At 51.5% G+C, this 14,120-nt stretch overlaps 3 protein-coding genes across 3 annotated transcripts; 2 read left to right on the forward strand and 1 right to left on the reverse strand.

Annotated features, from left to right (window-relative positions):
* Nucleotides 1–769: 769 nt before the first annotated feature.
* On the reverse strand, nucleotides 770–3,539 carry SPSK_08511 (carnitine O-acetyltransferase; the record flags this gene model as incomplete). Its single annotated transcript, XM_016735105.1, has 3 exons — nucleotides 770–909; nucleotides 991–2,985; nucleotides 3,062–3,539. The coding sequence occupies 3 exons, from the start codon at nucleotides 3,537–3,539 to the stop codon at nucleotides 770–772; spliced, it is 2,613 nt and encodes an 870-aa protein (XP_016588124.1).
* A 2,284-nt stretch (nucleotides 3,540–5,823) lies between these two features.
* Nucleotides 5,824–6,174, forward strand: SPSK_10060 (uncharacterized protein; the record flags this gene model as incomplete). The annotated part of the gene is made up of 3 exons (XM_016736619.1): nucleotides 5,824–5,859; nucleotides 5,899–6,093; nucleotides 6,136–6,174. 3 exons carry the CDS (start codon nucleotides 5,824–5,826, stop codon nucleotides 6,172–6,174), a joined length of 270 nt encoding a protein of 89 aa, XP_016588125.1.
* Nucleotides 6,175–10,603: 4,429 nt separating this feature from the next.
* SPSK_08486 (uncharacterized protein) lies at nucleotides 10,604–13,454 on the forward strand (the record flags this gene model as incomplete). The annotated part of the gene is made up of 6 exons (XM_016735082.1): nucleotides 10,604–11,142; nucleotides 11,212–11,249; nucleotides 11,296–12,272; nucleotides 12,459–12,926; nucleotides 12,996–13,043; nucleotides 13,107–13,454. The coding sequence occupies 6 exons, from the start codon at nucleotides 10,604–10,606 to the stop codon at nucleotides 13,452–13,454; spliced, it is 2,418 nt and encodes an 805-aa protein (XP_016588126.1).
* Nucleotides 13,455–14,120: the final 666 nt, after the last annotated feature.

The following is a 14,120-nucleotide window of genomic DNA, read 5'->3' on the forward strand; positions in this document are numbered from 1 at the left end:
AAGTACATGTAGACTTTTTCTTCCCTGTCTCCGACGAGCATGGCCGGTCATAAAACAAAAGCACACTGAGATATGTTGTGAAAGGTCATATAAAACATATAACTGAGCATATCATATCCCTCTGACATATAGCTCATTTGTCCCCCGTCCGCAGGACATGCGGCATCGCATAGGAACAAAACACAGACGGCATACGCGTCGACCCCGCCCATCGAGAGACGTAAATATACGCCGACGAGCCCAAATATCATCCCCAAAAAGGAGGCCACTGGTACTTGAAGACAATATACAGCATCTTTGACCATCAAAGCCGTTTCCATGGACATGCAAATCAACGTACAATCCCTAACCGACGGAGAATTCCCGGCAGGTGAGTTGAAAGTGTCTACTATGAAAACCGTCCCGACAATCTCGGGTCTTATAGGAAAGGCTCTGCTACGTTTGTAGGTCCTGTTGTGCACGTTGGTATAACATAGCAAAGGAGGTAAACAGCATAGGCCTTGCTAGCTCGGCTGGAAATGCATACTAATCGTTGGACGATGCACATCGAAATATTGACAAGCTGGTCCAGTGATTTCAATATACTATTCAAACTTTGGCATATATCCATGGAAATACAAAAACTCTGACAAAACTGAGAAAAGAAACTTAAACAACAAAACAGAATCGAACATGGACGCTCTTTAGCTTATCGCTCGCTTCATCATCCGACGTACAACAAAAGGGTACAGTTGTAGCGAGAAGAAAACAATCCACAGGCTACACAAAATCAGAACTCGTGTAGACGGAGCTTCTTGCCAATATTGTGCCGTCTCGTGGCAAGCTCGGATGGCTTGGGCTCGCCTGTGTCGAGGCTCTCGTTGCGAGCCTTGAGTGCCTGCAGCAGCATACCAGCATCGAAGAAGCCATCTGCAAGGAGTTAGTAATGGATGGATTGCATGAGGAGGTTGAGAAAAACAAAAATTAAAAACCCATAAACTTAAAACTTACATCCACCGAGCTCGTCGTCTTCGCTCATAGTCACGCTGTCGGTTGTGGGTGATTCGGAGCCACCTGCCTTGGTCGTCCTAATCATCTCGCCACCCGTGATCAGACGGCCACGGGACTTGATCCGGTTGGCCGGGCGGGGACGCAAATGGTCGATCTCACGGGCGCGTGACTGCTGTTTGGACTGCGATCCTGAGCGACGGCTCGTGATGCGCAGGACGCGCCGGATCTCGAGCAGGTAGCTTTCCAGAGTGTCGATGAACCGCTTGGTCTGGCGGTGCTTGCTCGACACACAAATGCTGATTCCGTCGTCCTTGATAATGTAGCCGATACCAAAGCCGTCAGCAGACACGGGGCCAAAGCCAAATTGGCGCAGCGCCGGGTTGCCGCAGTTCGAAGTCGACAGGATCGTGCTGTTCAATCGCTCCCAGCCGGCGTCCAAGAAGATCGACGGCAGGTGCTGCTGGTTGTTCTGGCGAGACGAGTTACTGTCACCGCGCGTCCTCGTGGTCGACTTATCGCCGTCAGTGCCAGGACCGTTAACCTGCGGAGGCGGACTAATGCCACGGTCGGACCCGTACGGGCTGCCATATCCCGTGCTATCCATACCCGTAGTTGTGCTGCTCAGTTCGTCGTCGGCAAGGCGTTGCCATAGGCTGTAGAGAGCATACAGGTGACGATCGCAGCCTTCTGCCTTGGCACATTCGCGGGTGGTGGTTGTGTGGCGCTGGCAGGCACGGCGCAGGGCTTCGACCTTGTTTTCGGCCTGGTTGTCTGCCCAAAACGTCTGCACAAAGCTGACAGACTCTTCAGATACACTGCGGATAGCCTCTGTGCGACCGTGCAAGAACACCTTGGTCATGGCCGGCTCGTACGTGCACTCCACGCGGCCATAAAGCCCATAGTACGCGGCCTGGAAGGCCATCTGGACAAAGGCGTCCGGTGAGAAACCCATGCTGGTCATAAAGTTCTTGCCGTACGCACTGAAGTCGAGGCACTCGAATTCGTTCTGGCCGATGAGGTCCGCAAGGCGAGACTCTGCAAAGCGAACCGCGATACTGAGCTCGGGGATCATATCCCATTCGAGCTTGTGCGGCGTGGCGTCCACGTCACCAAAGCTTTCGGGATCGCGCTTGGATGGGTCCGGGCTCGTCGACTTCCACAGCGAGGGCGCCTGCCCGTTGATCGAGCGAGCGAAGCGCAAAATCGTATCCGTGTAAACGTCACTGGCAAACCGAAGGACCGTGTGGCCGTCGACGCCCGTGTGCTCAAAGTTGATGCCTGCACTGCCGTTCTTGCACACGATAATCTGAAGCTTGTCGTACCAGCGGTTTGTGCAGGTTCCGATCTGGACGCCCTTTTCGATCTCGCTGGTGCCGCAGAGCATATTCTGGCAGAGGGCGGCAGCCGAGCCCGGCTCAGTATAGTCAAGACAGACGACAAACAGGGCCGAATCAACAATTCCAAGGCAGTCAGCATTGTTGGAGCCCTCCTCGCGGGTCAGCACATCGCGCAGTCCCGACCACACCTTGCGATTCTCCGTGCTTAGAACTCCCAGAGCACCCTTCGCAGCGTCCTGGATCGGGGTCTGCGTGGCGTCGTCGATGACCGTCTGGAGGTTGATGGCAAGGTCACGCTCGGTCATAATCAGATCAGAATTCTCGTCTAGTACGTCAAACCAGTAGAATTGGCCGTGGCACATGACTACGACGTGCTTCGAATCGGGGTCTTGCTCAATCTGGCAGCCATTTTCTGTAGGGACGCGGGCTGTGCCAAAGAGGCGCGAGTACTGGTACATATCCAATGGTGTGCCGCGGACGGTGTCGGGTGGCAGCTCCTCCTTACGGACAGCACGGACAAACATGAGTGCTGACACGACAAGGGATGCCGCGCGCGTCACCTGATTGTTGCGAGCCGGCGTAGGGTCGTCTTCCAACAAGAAGAAGGGGTTGAGGTTCAATACGACCGGGTTGTCAAAGTTGAGGTACGAATCATACCCTGGCAAGGTTAGCGAGATTTTAAGAATGAACAAACAACCCCTCGTCCTTTGTTTTCAGTTTCAATAGTAACCCACAAAATTGCTCAATGTAGCTTGTACGTCCCTCGGCGTACGATTTCAGCTTTTCTTGCAGCTCGGGGCCTTCATTCCGGAGAAATTCGTCCACAGCATGTCGGGTCTCGGCGTGTTCGCGGGAAGTCTGCAGCGGCCGCAGAACGGATAAATATTTTTGGCATGTCTTCTCGAGTTCTGGGATAGGCAGCTTCGGAAGCTTGTCCTGGTGTGCAAACGTGATGCCGCCACCGTTGGCGGACGGCTGTTGGTTGTAGCTGGCCATTGGGCTTGGCTTAGAACTCGGCTTGATCCTCGGAAGAGTGCTGCCGCCTCCTCCACCTCCGTTGAGAGGAGGGTGGACGTCTGGAACGGCTGGTACGGATCTAGGTATTGAGGCCGGCCGTTCAGTGGGCGTGGGGATATTTGCCACAGGAGGAAAGGCAGAGAGCGTCTCGCCGAAAGGTTTGGGAAGAGTGAAAGTGCGGACTTGGGTCGGCATGGCGGTCAGTTTTGTCATTTTTTTCTTCTATACAAATAAAAAGACGGAAGGCTGTGATCCTTATGTTGCTGTGTATATGCGTCTAAGCGTATAGAGGCGAGACACTGGTGGCAATGTTCAGGCCGCGCAGGGCTGTGCGGTAGAAGTAGTGGCAATCTTGAAGAAAATAAGATGGCATCCCACTTGACGGAGACCTATGCCACTGATCTCATAGTGGAACGGTTGTATAATGAAGTAAGACAGACTCTGAGGTATCTCGAGTGCGAAACCGAAAGGTGTTTAGACAGAATATAATAGAGAAAAGAAATCAAGTGACGTGAAAAGGAGACAGCGAGAGGAAAAAGACAATGAGATAGAGGTCGAAAACAGATGAAGACCAGTGATGATGGAAAGGTGTTGTCAATCGAGTCCGATATAAGAAGAAAATACTACACACAAGTGTGAGGGATGGATAGGAACGAAGGACATGCAGAGGAGCGGCCCAAGAAACCTTAAATCTTGTGAATAAAATAACGGGACAGGAGTGTAACGACAAGGACGAAGGGCCAAGCACGAAACAAGTCGGCGGGCCGGGCATTCAATATAACAGCCACGACATAAGAAGGCGAGAGGCCGAAAAGGCGGAGAATAGGATAACTTCTGACTTAAGAAGTAGATAGGCAAGGGAAGAAAAGGGCCAACGGGAGAGGAAGGCGCGGGGTGCCTGGGAGAGACCAAACCTAAGCTGAAAGAATAGGAATGGAAGAACTAGGGAAGGGCATGGAAATAAAGGTAACAATATGAATGTGCAACTCAAAAAGGGCTAGGGAGTGCGGGCTAAGGCAACAAAGGCGAGGCGGCAGCAACGGCTCAAACGAGCGACCTCGAAGGCCTTGACAAAGCTCGGAGGAACGCGCACGGAAGAGAGGAAGTCCAATGTCGGCCGTGGATATAGATGGTTATGCCATACCAATGGTGGAGGTTCCACCCTTTTGGCTCCCTTGCAGTCAAATCCAGTGTTTGTATTCGCCAGCCGGCTTTCGAGGAATGGCACAAATAACTCGGCAATGGTGATAGAAATAAAGACAATTATGGGGAGAGGAGTGCGGTGATAGAAAGAGAACCGAAAAAGAAAAAAAAAGGAAAAAGAGAGAACAAAAAATCGAAAAGTAAAATAAGAGGAACAAAGTAATGAGAAGCAGCTGCTAGCATGCGTGGACTGAGGACTCCTGACCACTGCACATGGCACGTCTGCCTAATGAGGTCTGATGGTGAATCTGGATAGTTTATTGGAGATAGGGTCGTCACTTCCACCACGCCTTTTTTTGGAAACATCATTCTTGGGCCTTTGCCAACCAAGGAGACCTCACTTGATGTTTTCCCCAGCGATTGTTGTAACGCTTGATTTGCTCGCCATTATACTCACAAAAAAACATCAAAAGTGCCTTGTCTTTGTTGTGTCCATATCTTTGAGTGGCAGGATCTCCGATAGTGTAAAGTAGCCCCACGTGCGCGAAAACAAGATGGATGCTTGACTGGGGCGGCGCTGGAACCGCGACTTGCAATACCTTGCCCGAAACACCACTTCCGCAAGCCCGAAGAGGGAGGAAGCTAATATGGGTGCTTGTGTACGTGTTTGTCACGTAGCTCCATGGTATCCCTTTTCATCCTCACACTCTGTCTTGGATCTGCCGTTTGTATTCTTTAACTAGGCAAGGCGGAGAAAGAGGAGTGGAGACTGACGACAGCAACAGAGCAGCAATGATAAAAACGGCAGAGAAAGGAAGAAATTGTAGCGAAAGGAAGAGAGGATCAAAAAGAGACAAGGGAGAAGCAAGGAACAGCAGGATTGGCAACGAATATACAGAGCATAGAACACATACCTAATACAGGGTGGAGGTGCAGGTAGAGCCGCGAGAAAAGACACGCGGGGCTGACGGTGCTGTTGGTGCCGTTTCTGATGGTCTTGGTGGTACAGCGGCAGCAACTGCGGCTGCGGCCGGTGTAGACGGTGCCCCGTGGAGGCTGCTGTGTTGTTTGTTTCGTCCGTTGCTGTGTTTGTGGCCTGGGCGTAGTCTGGAAATTGAAGAGTATGTGTAGTTGGGATGGGCGGCCTGCTACGTTGTTAAGCTGCAAGTTGGATGGATGGTCGCGTTGTGAGCATGCGGGAGATGGGGACTATGTGCGGAGCAAGCACGACTCCAAGGCAGATGATGGCAAGGGGCAGGGCAGTGGAAACTGAACAACAACCAATAAGAGTTAACGATGCCGACAAAGCTGACAAAGGTGTTCTGGACAAGTTATGATGGCTTGCATGTACGACAAATGGTTTTTGATAATGGTACGTTGCTTGGTCTCGGCGCTTTTATGTCGTCACCAGGCACGCGAGGTTACAGACCAAGCAGAAGCGTCGGACACAAGAGGAACTCTAATAGAAAAGGGGAGAATCGGGAACAAGGTCAACGAAAAGTACGGTCCAGGCGAGCTAGATGACAGAATTTTCCTAGATAGACGCAAGGCACCGAAGGGGATGAGATGGAAGGGGAAAAGAGGTAAAGAAATGTGGAAACAGGTGGTTTGTTGTCAGATACGAGCTAATCCAATAAACAAGGTGCAGGGGAGGCGACGTTTTGGCAAGACCGTGTATGTGTTGTAGATATGAACAATGCAAACATGGTAGAGGAAAAATGCGGAACCATAGAATGAAACGAGAAATACTGGAAGATGAAAACGGGAAACGGGGAAGTTGATGACACGAATCGTGAAAATAAACGAAATTCAACAGCAGGGGCAACCGGAAGGACTCTCATTTGACACTTTGGGGTATGTGGCACTTTGTAAAATGAAGGCAAACTTACTTCTAGAAATCGGGCTGGAGTGGCGTGGAGAGGCCCGGGGTAGGTGGCGCGTGAGCAGTTCTTGATAACGTGAGGAGGTTGACAGCACGCTCCATGGGGGGATGCCTCCCGACCGTGCTTATTTTGGGACCTCTGTCTTAGGCCGTAGGCGATTTGTGTCGTCTTTTGCCTGATGACAGGAGCCGCGCCTATTGCCTGTTGTCCGTTTCGGCCGTGATCCTGTGTGGCCTTTAGCCCCAGAAAAGAGACCACCGATTGCAGACGGGAGACTTTCAAGCTGGGCAGGGTCAGGTAAAAACGACTGGTCCTGGCTTTTCTGAAGTGGCGACGGTGATAACACTAAGACTAAGCCGGGGTCATATTCCGTACTGCATCCGGGGATACGTGGGAATCGCTGCCAGGGGGTGAGTGGGCCGAAAGAACAAACAGGCAAGTGCCGTACTCTGCGGAGGCCGCAAGATGCGTCGAACAGTGCTGCAAATTGCAAATGCTTGATGTAAGTGCGAAGGCTATACTGATTGCTCTGCTCGTTATTTCAGCAGGGTTTCCTGTCTACCGCCGCGAGAGTCGAGGGCCTGCGCTAGAACAAAGCAGGCAAAAGACGCAAAAGACCCGGCGGTCGAAACCCGAGCAGGACCGAATGACGGTTTCTTCAAAACACAACGATGCGCCAGTCTATGGATAGAGGCGTACTTCTCGTTATCTCGTTACTGCGTCGTCTGGTCGCCTATTCGTCTTTTTGGTGTATCCCGCCAAAAGACCAGGCAAGAGCGTCTTGGGTGGCTCTGCAGTCTTCTCAGCGCAGCTGGCGACTCAATTGTGGCGTCGCAGGAGAGAGCGAGAGTGCTTGAGGATCCGAAAGGCAGGCGGATCCGTGTGATGAGCCTTCGGGTACTAGTTTATGTGGGCTGTACTCCATATGCTCTCTAGCTTTGTGGAATGCCAAAGGTGGTCATCCGGACGAGAGGAAGTTGGGAAAGTGACAGGCGGTAGTCAAGGAGAATGAAAAGGACGCCGCGACGGCCGGGTCCAAAGTAGCCTGACCCTAGAATCTTTATGGAGAAACAAGGCACTATTTGGAGAGACGAACGAAGAATGGGCGGCCCACACTCCTTCTTTCAATGCCCCCCACCTTGTGCCCAAATGCTGATGAAATTTGGAGACGACCTATTAAAAACGGTCCATGGAGCGGGCGAGGTCTTGCAAGATATTGGTGCGGTTGCGCACTTTGCGTCTCTTAACCTTGGAGAGCATCCCGTTTTCCAGCCCCAGGGGCACAAGTAAGGTGCCAAGTGGACTTGACCGTAACCAAAATGGCGCTGCACATGCACAGAATGGCGGCTCGAAGCGCTTGGGATTGTTGCTGGGCAGTGCGGCTCTCGACGAACGTGTTTGTGCAGGTTCCGACTTGGTGATATATAGGAGTCAAGGTGGAGACGACGAGTTTCACGAGAAACGGGGGAGAGAAGAAAGGGATGCGTTACGAGCTGTTCAGTCATCTGGGTTCAAAGGGTAGGAACGGCCACTCAGCCATGCGATAGTACGGGTAAGAGCGAAGTACTTTTATCCCAAAGAAGCAGGAGAAGCGCAACTTCAAGCAAGACCAACTGGCTGCGAGGGAAAGAACGGCCCGCGACAAGTGCCAGTGTGGCCTGGCCTGGTTTGTCCCCCGCTCTTGCCATTGCCACTGTCCCGCTTATTCGCAACTTCGACTAGGGCACCTGCCTCGAGCATGGAGCATTTGCACACGCCTCTACTAAAGGTCTACTTTAGATCGCGCCTGCATGATGACGCCGTTCAGCGACTGTCCACTCGCTGGGCCCCAGCTCTCCGGGTCGGTTCCACCTACAATGCTCCGACTCCTGCTCCGCGAGTCCGTGCAGCTGTCGACCGCTGACTCGATTTACCGTCTCTCGAGAGGTAGAGAGATTGACGAGAGCGAGAGAGAAATGGGCTATCTGTGTCACCGCGGAGTTGTCTGACCTGCATGTCTCTCAGCCCATTCACTACGTTTGTCTTTTCTTCGTACTCTGTTCGCCCTTGTTCTCGCTCTTTGGCCAGTGGCTGTCCAGTGTTGCCATGTTCGTCCGTACATGTCGTACGTATTTGATCCGACTTCCGTCTTGCTGCTCGTGCTCCGTATGTGTGTGTACGTGTGTGTATGGACAGGCGCCCCTCAACACTTGGAGATCCTTGGTAGGTCGACGCTTCGTGCGTATCGTTTCTGCAGTGTAAAAGCTCTGTGGGACGGATACGGAAGGTGGACTGGTCTGTACCTGGCATTGCAGGGTTCATGGCATACAGCGATCGTGCTTTTATTCTTCTCTATGCCAGCAACAAAACTTGGGGGAAAAGAAACCTGTGTACGGCGTACTGGAGAAGGAACACCCTCAGCTAAGAGGATGTTCGAGCACAACTTGGGGTGTTAAGTGGCATAGCTGACATGTGATTGCCCTCGATGTCCTGCTGGAAATGGACAGGACGTCATTTCGGTATAACGGGTCCCGATAGGGCGGAAACAGTCTTCTCATACAGTCGGGCTAGGCGCTTACACTCCCAGCACCGCTTTGTGCTGAAACCATACGCAATGCTATGTCCTTCCACCACGGTTGAACGGACACATAGTAGCTACCTCTGAGTAGGCTTTCACTTCCAGGCAAGTAAATGTCGCATGACCGGGCCAGGAGAAAGATTCATTTTAGGATGGACAACGTTAACGAAATGAGAAAGAAGAGGGCGCAATAAAGCTCGTAAACGAATGTTCTCCGTAAGCCGGATGCACGTCGCAATTCGCATTTGCGTCGAAAAGAAAAAGACGCACGCATGTTCTCTGTGCTTTACGAGTTTCGAGTGTTCGTAACTGCACAATAATTACTCGACAAATGTCGTCGCGCATGGGACTGGACACATCCCCCCCGCTCTTTTTCGGTCGCCCGGATGCTGCCTTGGAGGGGCCAGTGAGGTGGACTCGACACGGGAGGGTTGGAGGCAACGTTCAATTTTGCCCGTGAGATTTCCGGGGCAGGTGGTCACCACCATTGGTCTAGTGTTTGCGGAGAAACGTCTCTTTCTTTTGTCGACGACTTGACAGACGGCGACCCATTGTCAGTATGTAGCGTGATGATGTTTGCCGAGTTCTCATTGCTGTCGGCTCCTGTCCCCTCAACACTCTCTGTGACGATCACGCCTCCGGGTCGTACTTTGGTGTACACCATACGTGAATAAAATGATAGACAATGTAGTGTTAAACCTTCAAACGCAACTGTATCATAATTTGATATTTGCACAGTGGCCTGATTCTTTACATGGATAGCCCGAGCCGCTGTCCGAAGCCCTCGGGATTATATACAGTGCCTTCACAACATTAGAAGCTTCCTCGCGCCTTATTTAGCTCCTAGCTTTGCCGTTGTCTCGACACTGTCAGTTATGTCTCTTCTGTAATACAGTTATAATGAAGAGGAAAAAAAGGGGAAATTCTCCGAAGCTACCTTGTTTTCATCCGTTTACTGTTATCTGGGAAATGGGCTGGACCTTGTGGCTTAAACCTTGACTCGCATAGACTTACTCATGTTGCGCAGAGAGTCTCTTCCCCCTCTTTCGGGTTGCATCTGTACAGTTTTATGTTTACAGTATTCACGTAAAAGTGACAGTCTGCCTATTAATCTTTCTCGAACTTGTCTTGTCCAGTTTGTACACCGGACTTCCATGGTCCCGCTTGCTTTATTGTCCTCCTTGTGTCTCTGTGCAATGTCTCAAAAACAGGACCCTTATCCTCCTCCTTTCCTATTCTCTTCGTATACTGTCCTGTATTGTGTCTTTGGATTGCTTTGTCAAGTCTCTCTAATAAGTAGAGTGGTTTCCCTTGAACATTTTATGCCTTCCATTCCTTTCTGTCGCCCTTGTCTGTCGAGAGAAGGGTCACAATGTCTCGTAACTCTGTCCGACGTAGCCCTCGTCTGGCTTTCTCTTTGTAACTGATTTTTATTGTACTGAGATGGCCTACTTTTGGGATTCATTTTCTCTACATATCCAAATTTCAAATAAAAACGTTTCTATTCGACTTGTCTCGTGATGTTGACCATTCTGCACCCATAACGCTCTCACAGCGAATCGAATATCACGATGCAAAGGTATGCACTACGACGCGGTGACATTGTTTGAACGTGACTGCATTCTTGACAGAACGGAAGAAAGCTCCGAAAAACAATAAAAACAATAATCACAATCATGGTCATTTTTGTTCGAAGCAAATGGAAACCCACTCGTGCATTCTCGTCATCCGCTCCAGCCTCTCATCACCCGCCGCCGTGCGAGATCCATAACACTATAGAGCAACGAGCCAAGGCAAACAACACAATTTTCGAGAGAGATTCGGGGCACGACACGTGTCTTGAATTCGGTCGCATATCGACCCGAAATAACAATAAGGCCGCCGTTGCTGTCGCTGCCTCACATCCGACGCCGCCTCCTGGAGCTCCATCATCATCACCATCACCATCCGACGCGCCCGATGCTGGTCCTATGCCATTGAGAGCTCCGGCAACTTTCACTGCCTCGTCATCGTCTTCAGCAACTGCCACTGTATTGGCAACAGAATCGGAAGGAGCGACAGGCGCAGGAGCGCCAGTAGCAGCAACCGGGCGCGTGGATGTGCTGGGAAGGTGCATCCCGTGCCGGAAGGAGCGACTCACTGCACGACGGTACCGAAGGAAGGTGATAACTGGGTTGATCCTTCCCTTCGCACTCCAAGCCCTCGACGTCACAATGTAGGCCCTACTTTGTCCCACTTTCTCTGCGCACTTTTGTCGAGCTCACTTCACGTCTAACGATCACAGCATTGCAACCGCCCTTCCTTGGATAGCGACTGATTTTGGTGAGCCCAGACTGTCGGACTACTTCTGCTTCTGTTCAGCCATCAGATCTTTTGACTCAATCAACTGACTCGCTTCGTTTTATTCCTGCCCCATATTTAGGCGAAGTCTCCCAGCTGAATTGGATTATCTCTGCGTTCAACCTCACATCCGCGGCCTTTATCCCGTTCTGGGGCCAGGCCGCCGACATCTTTGGACGCCACACTGCCATCCAAGCCGCCCTTGTCATCATGATGGTCGGCAGTGCCTTGTGCACTGCAGCGCCCAAGTCGACTTTTGCTGTCCTGCTTCTCGGTCGTGCCATCCAAGGTCTCGGCTGCGCGGGGCTCAACGTTGTTGTCCGCGTCATTCTACTCGACCGCGTCTCACTGCGAGAGAACGCGAAAAATTGGTCCATCTTCTCCTTCACGGCGGGCATGAGTTATGGCGTGGGCCCGGTCGTCGGCGGTGCACTGACTAATGTTAACTGGCGATGGTGCTTCGCAGTAAACCTGCCAATTTGCGTAGCTGCACTGGCTCTTATTTACATTATCCTGCGGCCTGAGCTGCTGGGACCACAGACGCAAGAACATTCTTCAAACTCGCCCTTACCGGAGGCTACGGCAGGACGATCGAGGCCCGACTCCTCGGACCATTTCGAGCCGCCTTCGGTTCGTTCTGGCCCCGTTCGGCCTTGTATGAGCTCGCTCCCAACGCGTCTATCCACGCCGATTATATCCCGCATCGCTTCCATCGACATCGGCGGGCAACTTCTCTTTCTGTTTGGTCTCGGACTGCTCATCTTGTCTTTGACCTGGGCGGGCGCGACATATGGATGGGCCACCGCGGCCGTGCTGGTGCCGCTCTTTGCCGGCTTGGTGCTTGTTGCCGCATTTGTCGGTTATGAACGCTTCATGGCACCAGGCCGCTTGTTTTCCCGGATGTGGCCTCATCAAAAGCCGATGCTAACATGGACATTGTTCGGCAGCAAGGATATCGGCCTGTTATTTTATATCAACTTCGCGACAGGGGCAGCAATGTACTCGGTAAGTGGACATGGAGGAAGGTATAGCAGAGGGTATTGAAAACTAATCCGAGTCTAGGTCCTCTATTTCTGCAATCTTTACTTTACCATGGTGAAGGTATTGCTACTTCGTGCCCCATACCTCCCCCCTCTCACCTCTGACTCCGGACACGATTCCATACGGTACAACGTTTGCTAATTGTTTTAGCTGTACGGACCAACATATGCAGGCACACAACTTCTCTTCTACACCCCCGGACTTGGCATCGGCGTTTACCTATCCATGTACTTTCTCAACGGCTGGCCCCGTAGCACCTTTGTGCCGCTCATGCTGGGATCCATCGTCGAGGCCGTTGGTGTCGGAATCTTAGCATGGGCGCTATGGAACGGCCATCTTCCGGCCATTTTCGGTATGATGGCCCTGACAGGGGTGGGCACAGGTCTGCGGCTGATGCCCGCCTCGCTCCATGCCGTTGGGCTCTTTCCACAGCATGTCGCCACCGTCGTCTCGCTCATGGCCGTCGCACTGCCGCTCGGAGGAACGTTGGCAATAACAGTCATGGCGGCTGTCTTCAACAATACCTCTGGTATCGCGAGCTCATCACCACTGAGAACTGTAAAGACGCTCAACGAACTGCCTCCAGATGCCCTGGCTGATGTTGTGAACAGAGCAAAGGTAGGACATTGTCCACGATGATAAATTGCTCCTCAAGTGAGCTATTTAAGAGTACGCTAACTCTATCAGATGGGAATTGTTTGGGCCTATGTTGCGATTACGCCCTTTATGATTACGGTATGGTAATTTGTGCAGCCAAAACAACAACCCACGGAATTGTAGCACTAACAGATCGAATAGTGCGTGATTACGGCTCTGTTCCTTGGAAACGTCCAAATTGCCAAGGATGCTGCAAAGAGAGGCAAAGCGGTCAAGGCAAAGTCAGTGGTATCAAGCCCGAGTCCGAGTCCGATGCCAGCCAAAAATGGAAGTGAACGCTCCAAAAACGATGGTGGACGCATAGTTCGAGGTGTCTACTTGTTAGCAAAGCTCCGTGGCCGGACAGGTTTGCAACAAGATGAAGAAAGCCACGGTTCTCGGAATAACATGCAAAGCCGACGACACGAGGGCGGTCATTCGTTACCACCCGCGATGATTACACGCGCAGCACCTCGTGAAAAGACAATACAAGCTTTTGTTGAGCTATGACGCATCTGGATGGCAAAGCAATTTGCTAGTAACGACTCAACCAGTGTGACACGTCGAGGAGCTGAAAAGGACCCTGAGATTCAGCTAATTGGCAAAGTCTATGGTCGCTGACTATTGGCTACATTGCCCAAGGTGGTAAGGGCGCCGGTGTTGCTCCTTGCATGCATATGGGTTGTGTCTGTTGGCGTCCTTACTCTTGTTCAATGTATTCTTTTTTTCATTTTCGCCTCGTTTTCCACTCCTCATGATTTTTGTGCTTTTTTTGTTTTAGCTACTTTGAGTAATTCAAGTTCGAAGCCCTACTGTGTATGTAGCCGCTGTGCCCTCAATATATGGAAAGTTAGCCGAAGATGCAATATTTCTGGACTGATATCGTGACTGTACACGAAGTACAGGAAGATATCAGCTCACGACAAGTGCGCCAGCAAACACCGTGTGTGAGACATGCATTTATTGATGACCAAACGACACACTGTTCAATCCTTGCATACGATGTACTAGGTGGCCAATAATGCGCGCGAATGAGGTGTCAAACGGAGGGAGTGAGTCTCAAGGAGAGAGGGGAGGTGGCCTGACGTCGGTGAATCGAGGTGGAAAAAGAAAACATAGAGCTATCTCTTTTTTTCGTATGTTCCTCGTAACTTTTCAGAAGTCTTTTTATTTCCT

This window comes from Sporothrix schenckii (genome assembly GCF_000961545.1).
Source record: "Sporothrix schenckii 1099-18 chromosome Unknown Cont44, whole genome shotgun sequence".
Taxonomy (NCBI): Eukaryota; Fungi; Ascomycota; class Sordariomycetes; order Ophiostomatales; family Ophiostomataceae; genus Sporothrix; species Sporothrix schenckii.